The sequence below is a fragment of the Barbatula barbatula genome, assembly GCF_947034865.1.
Source record: "Barbatula barbatula genome assembly, chromosome: 1".
NCBI lineage: Eukaryota > Metazoa > Chordata > Actinopteri > Cypriniformes > Nemacheilidae > Barbatula > Barbatula barbatula.
In genome coordinates this window covers 20,091,961-20,105,888 of record NC_136766.1, presented here as the reverse complement: position 1 = coordinate 20,105,888, position 13,928 = coordinate 20,091,961, and the positions used below count along the sequence as shown (strand labels likewise).

Here is a 13,928-nt window from a genome sequence, read left to right as displayed (position 1 = left end):
CAAGAACACAACACAAACGTTTTTTCGACACAAAAGTAATCGCTGCCCCTTGTGACTTATAAAGTGAATCAATTGATCTATGCAAGAAACTGATTTTCACATCTTCGGGGGAATTCCAATCGCATTCATGTGCCCTACGCACTTAGAAGGGCAGGTCCTTTGAAGTGAGAGTTCTGGAGGGAGATGGACTGCCATTTCTCGTAAAAACAACACAGTTTTTATTATCTGAGACAACCATTCACAAGATGCACCCTTCCTGCAGTTACTTTCAAGGATTAGAGACGCCCACTTTAGAACACAAACCAATCACAAATCCATTGCCTGAGGCTGTGGATTCCACATTATAACATTGTATATAACATTACTGTAAGTCCTTTGACAGACCGATCAAATCGTTTTAGAATGTCAACCAGTATATCTCTATGAGCCACGGGAATTACTTTTGTATTGAATGCAGCAGTGTTTTGGACTTGGAGTAAAACAAAACCTGGTGGTTCTTTGTGACCAATATTTACCTCAGTAACATCAAGACAACTGAGATTAGCTTTGAATGTGATTTTTTTATAATATTTATAATATTTTTATAATAATATTTTTTGCATAACATTTTCTGAAAGTTCTTCCAAAAAACTATTGTAGAGAGTGATTTATTATTGTCATTTATTTGTTCATTTTAAGAGAAGCTCTCAGTTTGAGCAGTGAGTTGGAGCAGATGAGATAAATATCGAAATGAAATTCTCTCATTGCAACGCAGACATCATAGAAAACCCTGATCAAAGCATTTCTTTATACTCCTGCATTTTAATGATTTATGATTTATGCATCCTTTTTCATTGTTGAGGAATAAACAAATGTTCAACGCTAAAAAGCATTACTTAAGAAACTTGTTAAGGCCTTATCCATAATGCTGACCGGGTGCATTGTGTGAGTGTTGTATATTTCATTTTCTTTTATGTTTATTTTCTCCTAGCAAACTTAAACAGTATTTTTCAAAACACATGCACTGCTATGGAGTTTTTTAAGCGTTATGTTAGTAAGTAGATACTTCACACCATGGCCTAATCTGTCTGAAGCGGACCTCATTACCGTTCATAGCCATAAAAAGATTTGTTTGTTGACAGTCATTTATTTCCCAGGTAACATATTCGCTACTCAAAAAAAAGGAGGAGGAATTAAGTGATGATATGCGATTTAGTCTGATTCCCTCAATTGTCCATTGAATGTCTTGCAAAGTTCTTTTGGCCTCCTGCTTCTTCATTGCCTTTGGGCAATTTATTCTGTGATGCAACACATGAATTTCATCAAATAATAATGTACTCATGTGCAGTAGACAGGGGAATACTCCTAAACTTCCCTTCAGTTAGATAACTGTAATTTCGCAGTATCTAGTGGTTAGGACACGAACTGCAACCAAAGGCTCACTCCACCCCTCCCTTTTGAAGCACTATGGCGGCTGTCACAGGACTAAGATGTCGTAACATTTTCTCTTCTTTGCCGAAGGAAATTACATATTACGGAAACGCACTCTGTAGAGCAGTGTGTCCGTAAAGGGCTCCTATAGAAACAATATTGTGAATTCCGTGCGAGGGGAACCGCAGTGTATGTTGATAAATAATAGCTCATTCTAAGGTAATAAAATCATAACTCTTCATTATGTAAGATCCTTCAACACCTTTGAACACATGTGTATTGTATTGCATTTCTGTCAATAGATCCTCCAAAAAATAGATCCTCCTTTAAAGACAAAATTTGATAATATTCTTTTAATCAGAATGAGAATCAGAAGGCTGTGTTTAACATTTTTTTAATTTAAAGAAATCAGTCTCTGTGTTTCTGTTAACGTCAATCTTTTGGTTCTGGAAAGCACAAAATTGTTCAGAGAGTCATGCTGCAACATATCGCTACTGTCCTTCTGAAGCCTCGTATGATCATATTTCATGATGTTTATTTTGGCCATAAATCATTATTATTAGTCACCCTTTCTGTTTGTCACCGGAATGTTTAGATATCTAACCAATAAAAAGGCTTGTCAACTTTGACAACACAGTATTTGGTCATTTAAAAAGTACAGTGTTTATTCGATTTCTTGAAAAACACCAAATTTGGACAACGACAATATTGTGTTTTTGGTCTTTAGTTTATTTACTTCCTTTAATTCCATATTTTTGTAGGTGTCCAATAGTGCAGAACAGCCTAGGAAACAACAGAGGTCAGATCTCAATGGACCGCTGGAGAACAACAATGTCCCTGAGGTGAGCCTGCAAACGTACAACACATTATCCAATCAATAGCTGACAGTATGCACCCACATAATCACCACATATTTCCATCAAAGCTGTTCTAGTCAATGCCACCCTGTCATTTTAATCACTGCTGCTTTGTCTTGCTTCCATTCAGATTTTTCTTGTTTTTTTCCAGTCAATCTATGCTGTTAACAGCACCACCTCCCTCCCCCATGTAATGTGTTGATGTAGCAAAATATCTGGCTTTGCCCTTTCATGCCCTGGCTGTGATGTATATACACACATAGCGGGAGATTCGGCCTTGACTTTCCTGTTCAAATGCTTCCATAAACATTCTTTATGCGCAACGTAACCTCCATAAGAGCCCCGCTGTACACGAGAGCCATAAAAATGAGGGAGATTGTCTGGGCAGTTACTCAAGGAGGGTAAAGAGATGTTCAGAAAAGGCTTATAGCGAGCATCCAAGGTCATTTCTGAACATATTCAATGCAGGATTTTAGATTTTTTGTGATTGCTGCCATAAATTTTGTATTTAAGAAAACAGCTTCAATTACGACACATGTAGGAGGTAGCCAGTCACTTAACCAAATGAATACATTGAATTAAGGTTGTGAGAGTCCGGAATGTTTATTGTTAAACCATCATGAAATGTTTAAGCTGTTCATACTCGGATTGTTAAAGAATTTCAAGGTCTTATAATAAATATGATGAAAGTGTGAGAGATATTTTTTCTTTTTATGAGAAAAAACCACGTCGCAAAAAAATCCAATAGGACAAACTATTCGTTAAGGTATATTGAAAGTATTCAGCACTGAATGCTTTTCTCACATTATAGTGTATCAGGCCCATTTTTGGATCTGGATGTATTTTTCTGTACTGTCACATGGTATTAAAAAATATTTTGTTACACTATTAAGTTTCATATTCCTTACAAAACCAAACAATTCTGTTTTTCTTCCACTTTCTGAAAGTTAATAGGACTTAAGTGATAGTTCACCCAGAAATTTAAGTTTTGTCATCATTTCAAACCATTTCTTTCTTTCTTCCACAGAACACAAAAGAAGATATTTTGAGGAAATTTGGTAACAAATTGAACAGCTCTTGCGCCCATTCACTTCTGTTGTGTGGACACAAAACCAATGCAATTGAATGGGTGCAGGTTACCAACATTCTTAAAAATGTACTTTGTGTTTTGCAGAAGAAACAAACTCCTAAAGGTTTGAATTGACAAGAGTGTGAGTAAATGATGACCGAATTTTCATTTTTGGATGAATCATCAACACTTCAATAAATGTGTGGTATGCATATCTCATGCCCTTTTCTTACATCAAACATGTTTTCTGTTTCTTAGCCAACAAAAAAGACGGCCTCATTTCCCAGCTTTGTGGATGGTAAGTGAACGTCTCATTTCTTTTCTTTTCTGCATTTGATAATTTGCCCAAAATGTCTTTTAAAATTAAATCAATTCAAAACCAAATCAAATTTAAAAGACCATCACAGAATGAGGAGATTAAAGTGCTTGCGCTGTAGAAAGCTACTATTATTTCTCAGTGGATTAACATTCTGAAATGTTGGCAGAATCTGTAAACTGTTTTGATGGCCATTGGTGAGACAATTAGAGGGCCATGATTGCTAATACAAACACACATAAGTGGATGTTGCCGAGTTCTAATATAGAGAAGTGCTCACGGACTCCATCTGCCTCTACAGCACATACAGTATAAGAGTTTTAAAAAGCAGGACAATTGATTGACCTCTAGAAAGTTTATTTTTAGATTTTAGTCTGCAGCAGTGCAGAAGCCGGTGTGCTAGTTCAGGAAAAACTGACATCAATTTATTGCTGCAGTCTTGGCTTTTTAGAAAGTAATTTCTGGTTTCTGTTAAACAGTGATAGAAGGCTGTCAAGTTTAAACCTCACGCCTGAATGATGGCAACATAATATGTCTCTCGACTAGTGTCATGATGTCCACATTTCCATATCACACAAGCAGAATACTCCCTACTTTTGCTCACACGGCCACCTTCACTCTTGCTTTTCAAACCTGCGTCTATATCCAGTTAAATTTTATCAGCTCTCATAGTGGGAACACAAGCATTCACACACACTACATCCCCACGTTACGTTTTTGCCTGATAAGCCCACACGCATATAACTTATCAGCTGTACAGAGGAGGTGGCGACTCAACAAATAGCTTCAATAATGAATTATTAATGCTTGTTCACAAACAGTGCCGGGCCCATGCGAGCCTGAGGACCTCATTGATGGGATTATCTTTGCTGCCAACTACCTGGGCTCCACACAGCTCCTGTCAGAGAGGAACCCGTCCAAAAACATTAGGATGATGCAAGCTCAGGAGGCCGTGAGCCGGGTCAAGGTACAGACCCTCTGTATTTCCCAGCCCAAAGACTGTCGTCTTATTTGAGCGTGGTTCTCAAGCACAGAGATGGTGGTATTGCACATTTCTCAGTGGAAAATGAGATCAAATGAGATTTCTTTGTTTACACCTCAGGACTTGTTGACTAATCAGTAGTTATGGGATTATTTTTCTGTGGTGTAGGAGTTTAATCCCTCTTCCTACCGATTAGTAGCATAGAAAACCCCCGTGTTGCCATGGTACATGAACCATTCAAGTGATTTCAAGTGTTTTAAAAGAAGATGTGGTACAGTCAAACAGACAGTAGCAACAAAATAAAACGAAAACTCATTGCACACTAATACTGTGGAATGGTAAGTTTTTTTATTTTATTAGTACTATATTTGAATAATTGGGCCAGACGCTTGGCCCTTTTTTGTTGCAGAACAGATTTCTCAATCTCAGGATCTCACCTCGTAACATAGTTATGCATTGATGTGAGACTGTGTTGGATTTCTGAATAATTCCCATATCTGTCTATTTTGTTATTAAGAATTGACCATAAATTTGCACTTCAGTCGGAAAGTAGAAATAAAACAACCCTGTTTATAAAAACAGCTGCTGTACTTCTAAATCCTTGTATCTCTATTTTTTGTTTGTTTTATTATCACCCTTTATTTTTGTCACTAGGTTAAACATACAAGTAATATTTATCTTACCAATAAAAAGTGTTGGTCAACACAATATTTAATAACTTAAAAAGTACAGTGTTTATTCAGTGTCCTGAAAAAATTTGCAAATTTAGACACACAAGGATTCAGAAGAACAGCGACCATGTGCTGGTTAGGTATGTTTTGAAGCTTGGAAGCTGGTTTGAGCTGGTTTAAGCTGGTTTAAACTGGTCATGTGCCGTTCCTAAACTGGTCCTGATCTCGTTTAAGATGGTCCTGAGGTGGTTATGGGCTGGTTCGAGCAAGAGCTAGTTGCTTAGGACCATCTTGGAACCATCATATGACCAGCTTAAACCAACTCAAACAAGCAACCATGCTTCAAAACTAACCAGCATGGGCGTTTTTTTCAATAGGGAAGCATTTGTGTAGATTCCACCTGTTTGTGTGTTAGAGATTTTGTGTTTTGTTGAATGTTCTCAGCAATGAGAACACACATTAATACATTGAATCATGATACATACGGTATACAACATGGTAGTGCCAAGCCTACACTGTTACAAAATGAAGTATTGAGATGGAATTTAGATTCACAAGCAGTAGTCTTTTATCCTTAGTTAGATTCCCTCTTGTATTGTATGCTACTTTAGGAAGAGACAGTTAGCATGTTGTAACCGCAGTGATGTTCTCCTGGTCAACAGCTGGTGTTTAATTTTACATGAGGTGCTCCACATTTAGTAACATATCTACAGTATGGCAAGGACATTGAATCACGGACACATATGCACAAATTCTGTCGGCTGGACCCGTTGTGAATAATTAATAGGACTATACCTCATTCGGCGGGCCAAACCAATGGCCAAGCTCTCCTGACATCCATTTAATGCCAAAAATGGTTCAAAATGAAACCATGGCAACAACCAGTCTCTCTCTCTCTCTCTCTCTCTGTCTGTCTCTCTGGTCTATCTCTGGTTTTATTATGTGGCTAGATTCTCAAAAGTTGAGATAGGTCGCACAATCCCCTCTCTTTCCTTTCTTGGTTTCCATATCTGGTTCATACACACAGTAAACTCTAACATGCTCACACACCTTCTCCTGCTCTCTGCAGTTGATACTGTGTCTGTCTACAGCTGAGTGAGCAGTATGTCATTCTAGAGCCTGAGGACAGAGTGAGTCCTCACTTATCTAAAGAAGAAACACTGAAACCTGAATAAACCTGAAATGTGAATGCATTATAACTCATGTTTAATTTGTGAGTTTGAATTGAACTGTGGTAGCAAACAAGATAATGAATTTGAAAATCTCTGTCAGCTCTGTCACATCTGGTGTATGTAGCGTCCATAGGAAACGAAGATGTTTTTTGCTTCAAGATGCACTTAAATTATCCAAAAACTACGCCATACATCGACAACCAAAATAGAGAAACAAATATGAAAAAACACTTTATCTTGTAGGCTACTTACTCGAGGCTTATTATTCTAAATAAAAATATAGTTAACGCTTGGTGTAAAATTTACTCAGCGGAAGTGGCTTAGCTGGTTGAGATTTTAGTGAACGAACAAACATCATGTATTTTGCGTGTCGGCATGGAAAGCAAGATGTAGGGCTTTTCTGTGTTAGGCAGGAAAACTTTGAAAAAGCCTAATGTTTTATTGAGGTGTATCCCCCGTAGAGTGATGCAGTATTTATGCAACCCTCATTGCCCACACTTTCACGCTCTCACTTCCCCCAAGCTCAAGCTCTCTTCAAGCTCTTTTTCTCTCTCTTTCTGCTCCACTGTCTCGTGTTGTTTATTCATCGCCTCCTCTCTCTCTCTCTCTCTCTCTCTCTCTCTCTCTCTCTCTCTCTCTCTGCGGCGATGGGTAGTGTTAAAAAGGAAATCATTGACACCGATCATCTAGCAGATGAATTTGGCAATAGAGGAGTTGTCATTCGACTTATGTAAAAGACTCGAGGTGAAAACAGTTAGGAACAGTGTGCAAGTGGGAGCTGAATGGGAGCAAAAACTCAGAATATGTGGGTTGTAATGAGTGTCATTATCGAGATATTTCAAGACACTTTTGACCGTCTCTCTCATTTGTATTGCAAGGTTTATGTATTGTATGTTCATTCGATACACTCTCAGTTGTGTTATAAATGCGGTATGTGTTGTTTAGGATTATGTTGGGATGTAGAACATAAAGCATTGCAAAGTATCCCATCACGTTTACTCTGAGAGCTGTTGTTCTTCCTGAAGCCACAATATGCCACAAGATGATAAACTGAGAATCTGCTACTCTGCATTTGTTGTGAGATTCTTACAATGAATAGACCAAGATATCTGAGTGTGCATCTTAATGTGACTGTTCAGCCAAAATAAAAATGATGTCATTTATTCACCCTCATATTCTTTCGTATTAAACCAGTACGAGGAAAAAGTGAGTGAGGAAAGTGGGTTTGGAAAGACATAAGGGGGAATAAATTATTACAGAATTTTCATTTAATTTGGTTGAACTAAATCTGTAAATGACTGCTTTGTAGTGAGTGCTTTATGCATTACAAAGCTGTAAAAGTTAGAACTTTTATTAGAAGTTGGGACTTTTTTATGGAGATTAAAAAAAACGAAAATTATATCTGTATACATTTCTTTGTTCTGATGAACACACAGAAAGATATTTGGAAAAATGTTAGCAACTGACATTTCAGGGACATTAATAACTACCATGATAGGAAAAGTATTCAACACAAAATGAGAAATTTAGAGGAATTTAGTAAAGCAGACAGTTCTAGAGCACCTATATTTCCATTTTTGCCTGTGAGGAAAAACAGGCTGTTTTGGTGTGTGTCTTTTAAAATGCAAATGAACTGCTGGTCTCCGCCGCCTTTCCTGCAGAAGCACAGGGTTGTGTGAGCCGGTGCTTCCAGTAACAACAAAACTGAGGTGAATGGTCATGAAGCGAATGAGAAACACTGTCTCAATATTTAAAACCATCACATTGTTTTGTATAAGTGAGAGTAGTACATGATCCGGCACATCGTTTTTATAAAAAAGTAAAAAGTGAAAGTGACCTATTTGTCAGTTATGGTGAACCATACCTGAAATGTGACCTCTGCATTTAACCCATCCAGTGAGTAGTGAACACACGCACAGCAAGTGGTGAACACACGTACACCCGGAGCAGTGGGCAGCTATCACTGCAGCGCCCGGGGAGCAGGTAGGGGTAAGGTGCCTTGCTCAAGGGCACCTCAGTCGTTTCCTGCCAGCCCTGAGGATCGAACTGGCAACTTTCTGGTCACGAGTCCGACTCTCTAACCATTAGCCCATGACTGCCCCGTGTAAAGTACACATAAAGTAAAAATACACAGGACAAACGCGTCATATACAAGTTTTAATCACGCTTTCTATGAGTGAATGCACAAACGCGTTATGTCTTTGTAGTTTACTGTAAGAAGTCCAGCATGATAACAATAGCGGACATTGTAAAACTCGATGAGGGCGGAGACAGAAGGGTCCATCAGCAGTCTTAGGGACGGCTCAATCAATGTGACGTCAAGTATCTGAGAGAATGCCAACAGCTCGTTCAAGAGGACAGTTGAGGTTTATTGGGGGTAAAAAAATGAATGGATTTTTATCATTCTAGGGTGGTTCTGTACACAGACTCATGACACACAGATATGTTCAAACAACATTTAAAAGTACATTTTCTGGATTAGGGGGACTTTAAGTTATTTATTTATTTAATTCAATAACCAAACCCACATTTGCATGTCTTATGATTTGCTGTATGTGTGTGCCGGGGGGATGTTGCTGCATTTTGGGTTTGTTTGTGTATTGAACACACATGCCACACTTGGCATGCAGACATTGTGTTTGATTGTTTTTGGCTGTTCTTTTAATCATATTTATTTGTATTTATTTATATATTTTTTACCCCCATGCCTATTTGCTGCTCCTGTGTGTGACGACCCGTGTACTGTCCCGAATGCCTCCCAGAGGGTACAGAAGGCAGCCAAAATCAAGAAAAAGGCGGTGTGTAGAAAAAAATAAAGTAAACGGACCAATAAGAAAAAGCCTTTTTTTACCATCTGCTCCATCTGTATGTTCATCATTTGTGTATGTTTCATAAGTGAAATGAAGCTTTAGATCTCACTGGCTGGGATCTATGAGGACCTGCTGTCTCACTCATGAAGCCAGGCACAGTCTCCACAAACATGTCATGAGGTAGTGCCACTTACTATTGATCAAATAATAATTTTCGTCTGATTTTAGGAGTTATTGTTAGAGGATTGGGACCGTTTTCTTTGACAAGGATTTTGTTCTAGGGCTATAAACAAATTGGCCAAATCACAGTGAACCTTTTCATGGGTTTCACGTGACGTCACACAGCGGTGCTGTTTGTTGATGAAAATAAGGTGAAATGCCCATACCTTTAACAAATAGTTTTAATAAATAAACAGGGAATTCATAAAAATATATATTGTTTCTGTACTTAATCTTGACATTACAATTATAACCATAAAAAATACAAATTATTTGATGTATTTTCTATAAATTCTAATTTCTATAATCAATTTCTATAAATGTAATGCACAAGATTTTAATTTCAAAACTGCGGGAATGGATGTTGAAGGAGTGAGTACAGTTTATGTATTTGTGGTACAGATTAAAAAAAATAATGCTACTATTTACAAAACTAAGGGCACGGATTGGAAACTCGTGGGTGTGGTATATTAATCTAAGAACAGGATTTGTTAAACAGAGTGAAACAATTACAAAACTGTGGCCTCGGATCTAAAGTCCTAATAGGTTATTTTACTGTATACATAGAGGCTGTGCTAGGTCCACCAGACTTCGCCCACGTCATATAGGTTACGTGTCTGAAACCCATGAATTCCAGCCTCTTTATTGGCAAATATATGAACTTCAAATGCCAAGTTTTTTTTCCACATAGACTTCTCTATAGTACTGCTAATCCTTCATAGAAATGTAACTTACAGTCCCCGTGCATTACCATTCCACATGAAATATTCTGTATTTCCGTAGCAGAAAACAAAAGCCTTAACTTGAGCAGAAATGTGCTGTCCGACAGGTAAATGTCTGGCACTCTTTCTTGGACAGAGTCTGACAGCTGGTTAAGTGTTGCCATTCTATTATTTCACTTACACGTCTGTCGTCATCTCAAGGCACGTTGTATCACCCTGTGCTCCACCTCACTGCACCAAATGTCTCTCATCCTGCCTCTGTTTCCTTTACCCTGCTGTCTTGTGTCAATCATTCCATCACTTGAGGCCTCTGCATGGCTTCTGTTTATCACAGGGGGCTGTACAGCTGATGGTTATTGTCTGTCTGTCTGTCTGTCGGTCGGTCTGTTAACCTCACTGTGTTTCTCAGATGTGGGCTTTGATTCACACTTCATTAAGTTACTGTGACCCATTGCAGGTGTATTGATGCTTTTATCTACTGAAAGCTTTTGATTGTGAGATCCCTTACCAGCAAGCAGTAATTGATTATTAATTTTGAGAGACTCTGTGAATACTTATTATAACAATGCTTATTTTTTCTGTTTGGACCATTTGTAAGGCAGTTTACAGAGGTTAAGCAAAAAGCATGACTATGGGAATCCTCTGGTGCATTCCTCTATTGCATGATTTATGAATAAGCATTTAAAATGTTTTCATGAGGGGTTTAAGAGGTTGTTCTGTTTCTTGAGGTCCTCTCATGAGTCTCCATGAGTTATAGCATGAGTACATTTGTGGCCTCTTGATCAAACCCAATGTGTTTTCTCATAATTTTGGTTTTGCTCTTTTTGTCTGCAGAGCCCAGAGGGAGACGCTCAGACTTTGACGGAGGTGGATCTTTTCATCTCAACTCAAAGGATCAAAGTGCTGAATGCAGACACCCAGGTGAGTTTGAACATCTGGCTGCCTGCCGCTGCAGGTATCGTGATACAATTTTAAACACCCAAATAATAATGGCGGAGTAAGTACAAGCATATTAATACCACAGGTGAACTGATTATAATATTATGAATTGTAGGATGCTTTCCTCATCAATCCAAACAAATCAGACTTTACAATGACTTTATTCCTGGCAAAGACAATTTCTAAAAACAAATGAGATTAGATTCAGAGGGAGAATAAAACCTGTGTCGATGGATAAACATTTCGACAGTCATATACTGAAAACATGTAATGCAATAAAAGGAATACAGAAAAAAATTCTTAATTATATTTGGAGAAAAGCAATGTACAAATGCTCTTTTTATTTAATATCATATGTAATTTAAATATTTAAGTATATTTTGCTGAAGGGGATGTGTGTCATATGACATATGGGATTTTCATGTCTTCACAGCTTTGTGGCAAATTTTCTGTTGACAACAGCTCCTTCTTTCTCACACTGCCAGTGTAATTGTAAACATAGGGTGGGGAGCGATGGATGCTAGGCAATGCTTGTTAGTACATCTATAGCCCTGGTACTGAGTAAAATGGCTTTGTGTATGTGCCATTGTGTATACATGAGTTTTAACTGAACAGCAGTGAGTGGGCAGGCTGGCACGAACATTTTGTTATGTGCTGCAATGCAGTGTCTGTCCTTACACTGACTGTCACATCTAACTCTGTTGGGCGGGTGTTAAAGATTCATTACACTGCTTGCGAGACAATATTTTTATTCGTTAAACATTTGAAAGATCCAAAGAATTAAACTAAGGCAAATAGATCAGCCCAAATACAGAATTTGCACTTGAACTGACATTTTTTTTTGTTAACTTAATTATATTGAACTGACCTAAAAATCGAGTTATAAATTACAACTAGATTTTTATATAGTCATTTCAATATTTTTTTTCAATATAATATAACATCTGAATAATGATTTATTGTCATGATTTAATGTGATTTAAAATCAGTAATATAAATAAAATAGCAATGAAATAATTTAAATAAAAAAATATGAATTAAAATAAACAATGTCGGGCAATTTTTTTATAATAAAAAATGAATAAAATGACAAAATCAAATAAGAAAAAAAAAGTTACATTATTTAATGTTTTTTGGTTAGTTTATTTTGAACTTTTAAGAGTCGCACCGGGATGGCACCTACCCCATCCGGTCACATACCGGGTCCGTTTACAGGGCCTGGCGCCCATATTTTGACTCAAGAGAATTTCAGTGCGAAGTCCTGCCCTTCGGTCTGGCTCTTCCTCCCCTTGGGGAGTTGAGTGTGTGTATCCTCAACCATCTCCTCATATCTGTTGTGTACGCACAGAGACCTTGTGCTTCGGACATAGGGCCTGGGGGTCAGCTGGGACAGAAGAAGCTCTCCCCTGCGAGAGCAGCTCTTCTCTCACTGTGGAACTAGACTCTGTTACCATGACACTGCGGAACGTGCCTAGTCAGTGCTGTGCAGCTTCTTACTTCTCAAGCGGCAACCAGTGGTCCCCCTGAAAATCTTTCAGAGGCTCCTGCGGCATATGGCATCTTCAGTGGCAGTGTTCCGCTCGTGTTGATGCATATGAGAGCACTTCAGCATTGCCTCCAGGGTCCAGTTCCTTGGAGAGCGTTCCTATCATGCCTGCTGCTGTCACACCCTGGCCCCTTGGACAGACATGTTCTCTTCTCGGGCTGGAGTCCCGCTCGGGCAGTTTGAGATGCATCGCTGTAACGACAAACACCTCCCTGCTCGGCTGGGGGGATTTGCGCAACTGGCATGCAGTGTCAGGGCTTTGGGCCCCCGCCTGCAGTGGGATATCAATTGCCTGGAGTTGCTGACTGCTTGGCTTGCTCTGAAGAGGTTCTGCCGTGGGCTTCATCAATGCCAGGGTGGCATTTTTGGTCATGGCAGATGTCGTAGCTTGCGACACAATGGAATACCTACGGGCCACTCGTCCTGGGATACCTTAACTGGACAGCCAATGCGCTCTCTTGGCAGGTTATGTCCATGAAGAGTGGTGACTCCACCCCTTGCTGTCCAGCTCATGTCGCCGCAGTTCAGGCAGACACAGGTGGTCCTGTTACCTCCTTAGACACCGCCCAGAGCACGTTTTGGTATGCCCTGACCGAGGTCCCCCTCAGCAGGGACACCTTACTGCACAGCTGGCCACAGGGCAAGCGGAAGTAAGCTTTCCACCACTGAGCCTCCCTGCACAGGTGGCACTTTTTCAAGGTCACGGAGGAGGGACATCAAGAACTGCTAGTTGCGCCCTTTTGGCCCACTCAGACATGGTTCTCAGAGCTGACGCTTCTGACGACATACCCCCTGGCCGATTCCCCTGACGGAGCACCTGCTTTCTCAGAGGACGGGCACGCATTGGCACCTGAGACCAGACCTCTGGAGCCTCTACGTCTGGCTCCTGGACAGGTCATGGAGATTCTGACTGACCTGCCCCTAGGTTGGGATTACTATCACTCAGGCCAGGGCCTCCGCCACTAGGCGTCTGTATGCCCACAAGTGGCAACTCTTCTCGTCCTGGTCATGATACGGCGAAGCTCAGTGGCGTTTCGTAAAGGAACCCCATCTGTCAATTCGACACAACGTCAAGAGATTGACAGAAAGGAAACGTCTTGGTTACAGATGTAACCTCAGTTCCCTGATGGTGGGATGAGAAGTTGTGTCCGTTATGCCACAACGCTTTGCACGCTGCAGCGACCCGGGTATCCTTCCCAGGTTTCTCAGCCCAAA

General features: G+C 39.6%; 1 protein-coding gene across 1 annotated transcript in view; it reads left to right on the top strand.

Annotated features, from left to right (window-relative positions):
- The window catches only part of apba2b (amyloid beta (A4) precursor protein-binding, family A, member 2b), a 70,884-nt gene that overhangs the window by 48,482 nt on the left and 8,474 nt on the right, over positions 1-13,928 (top strand). The window contains exons 4-7 of the mRNA XM_079454410.1: positions 2,172-2,252; positions 3,595-3,634; positions 4,474-4,619; positions 11,063-11,149. Coding sequence (XP_079310536.1) covers positions 2,172-2,252; positions 3,595-3,634; positions 4,474-4,619; positions 11,063-11,149 — 354 coding nt within the window. The remainder of the gene's footprint in view (positions 1-2,171; positions 2,253-3,594; positions 3,635-4,473; positions 4,620-11,062; positions 11,150-13,928) is intronic.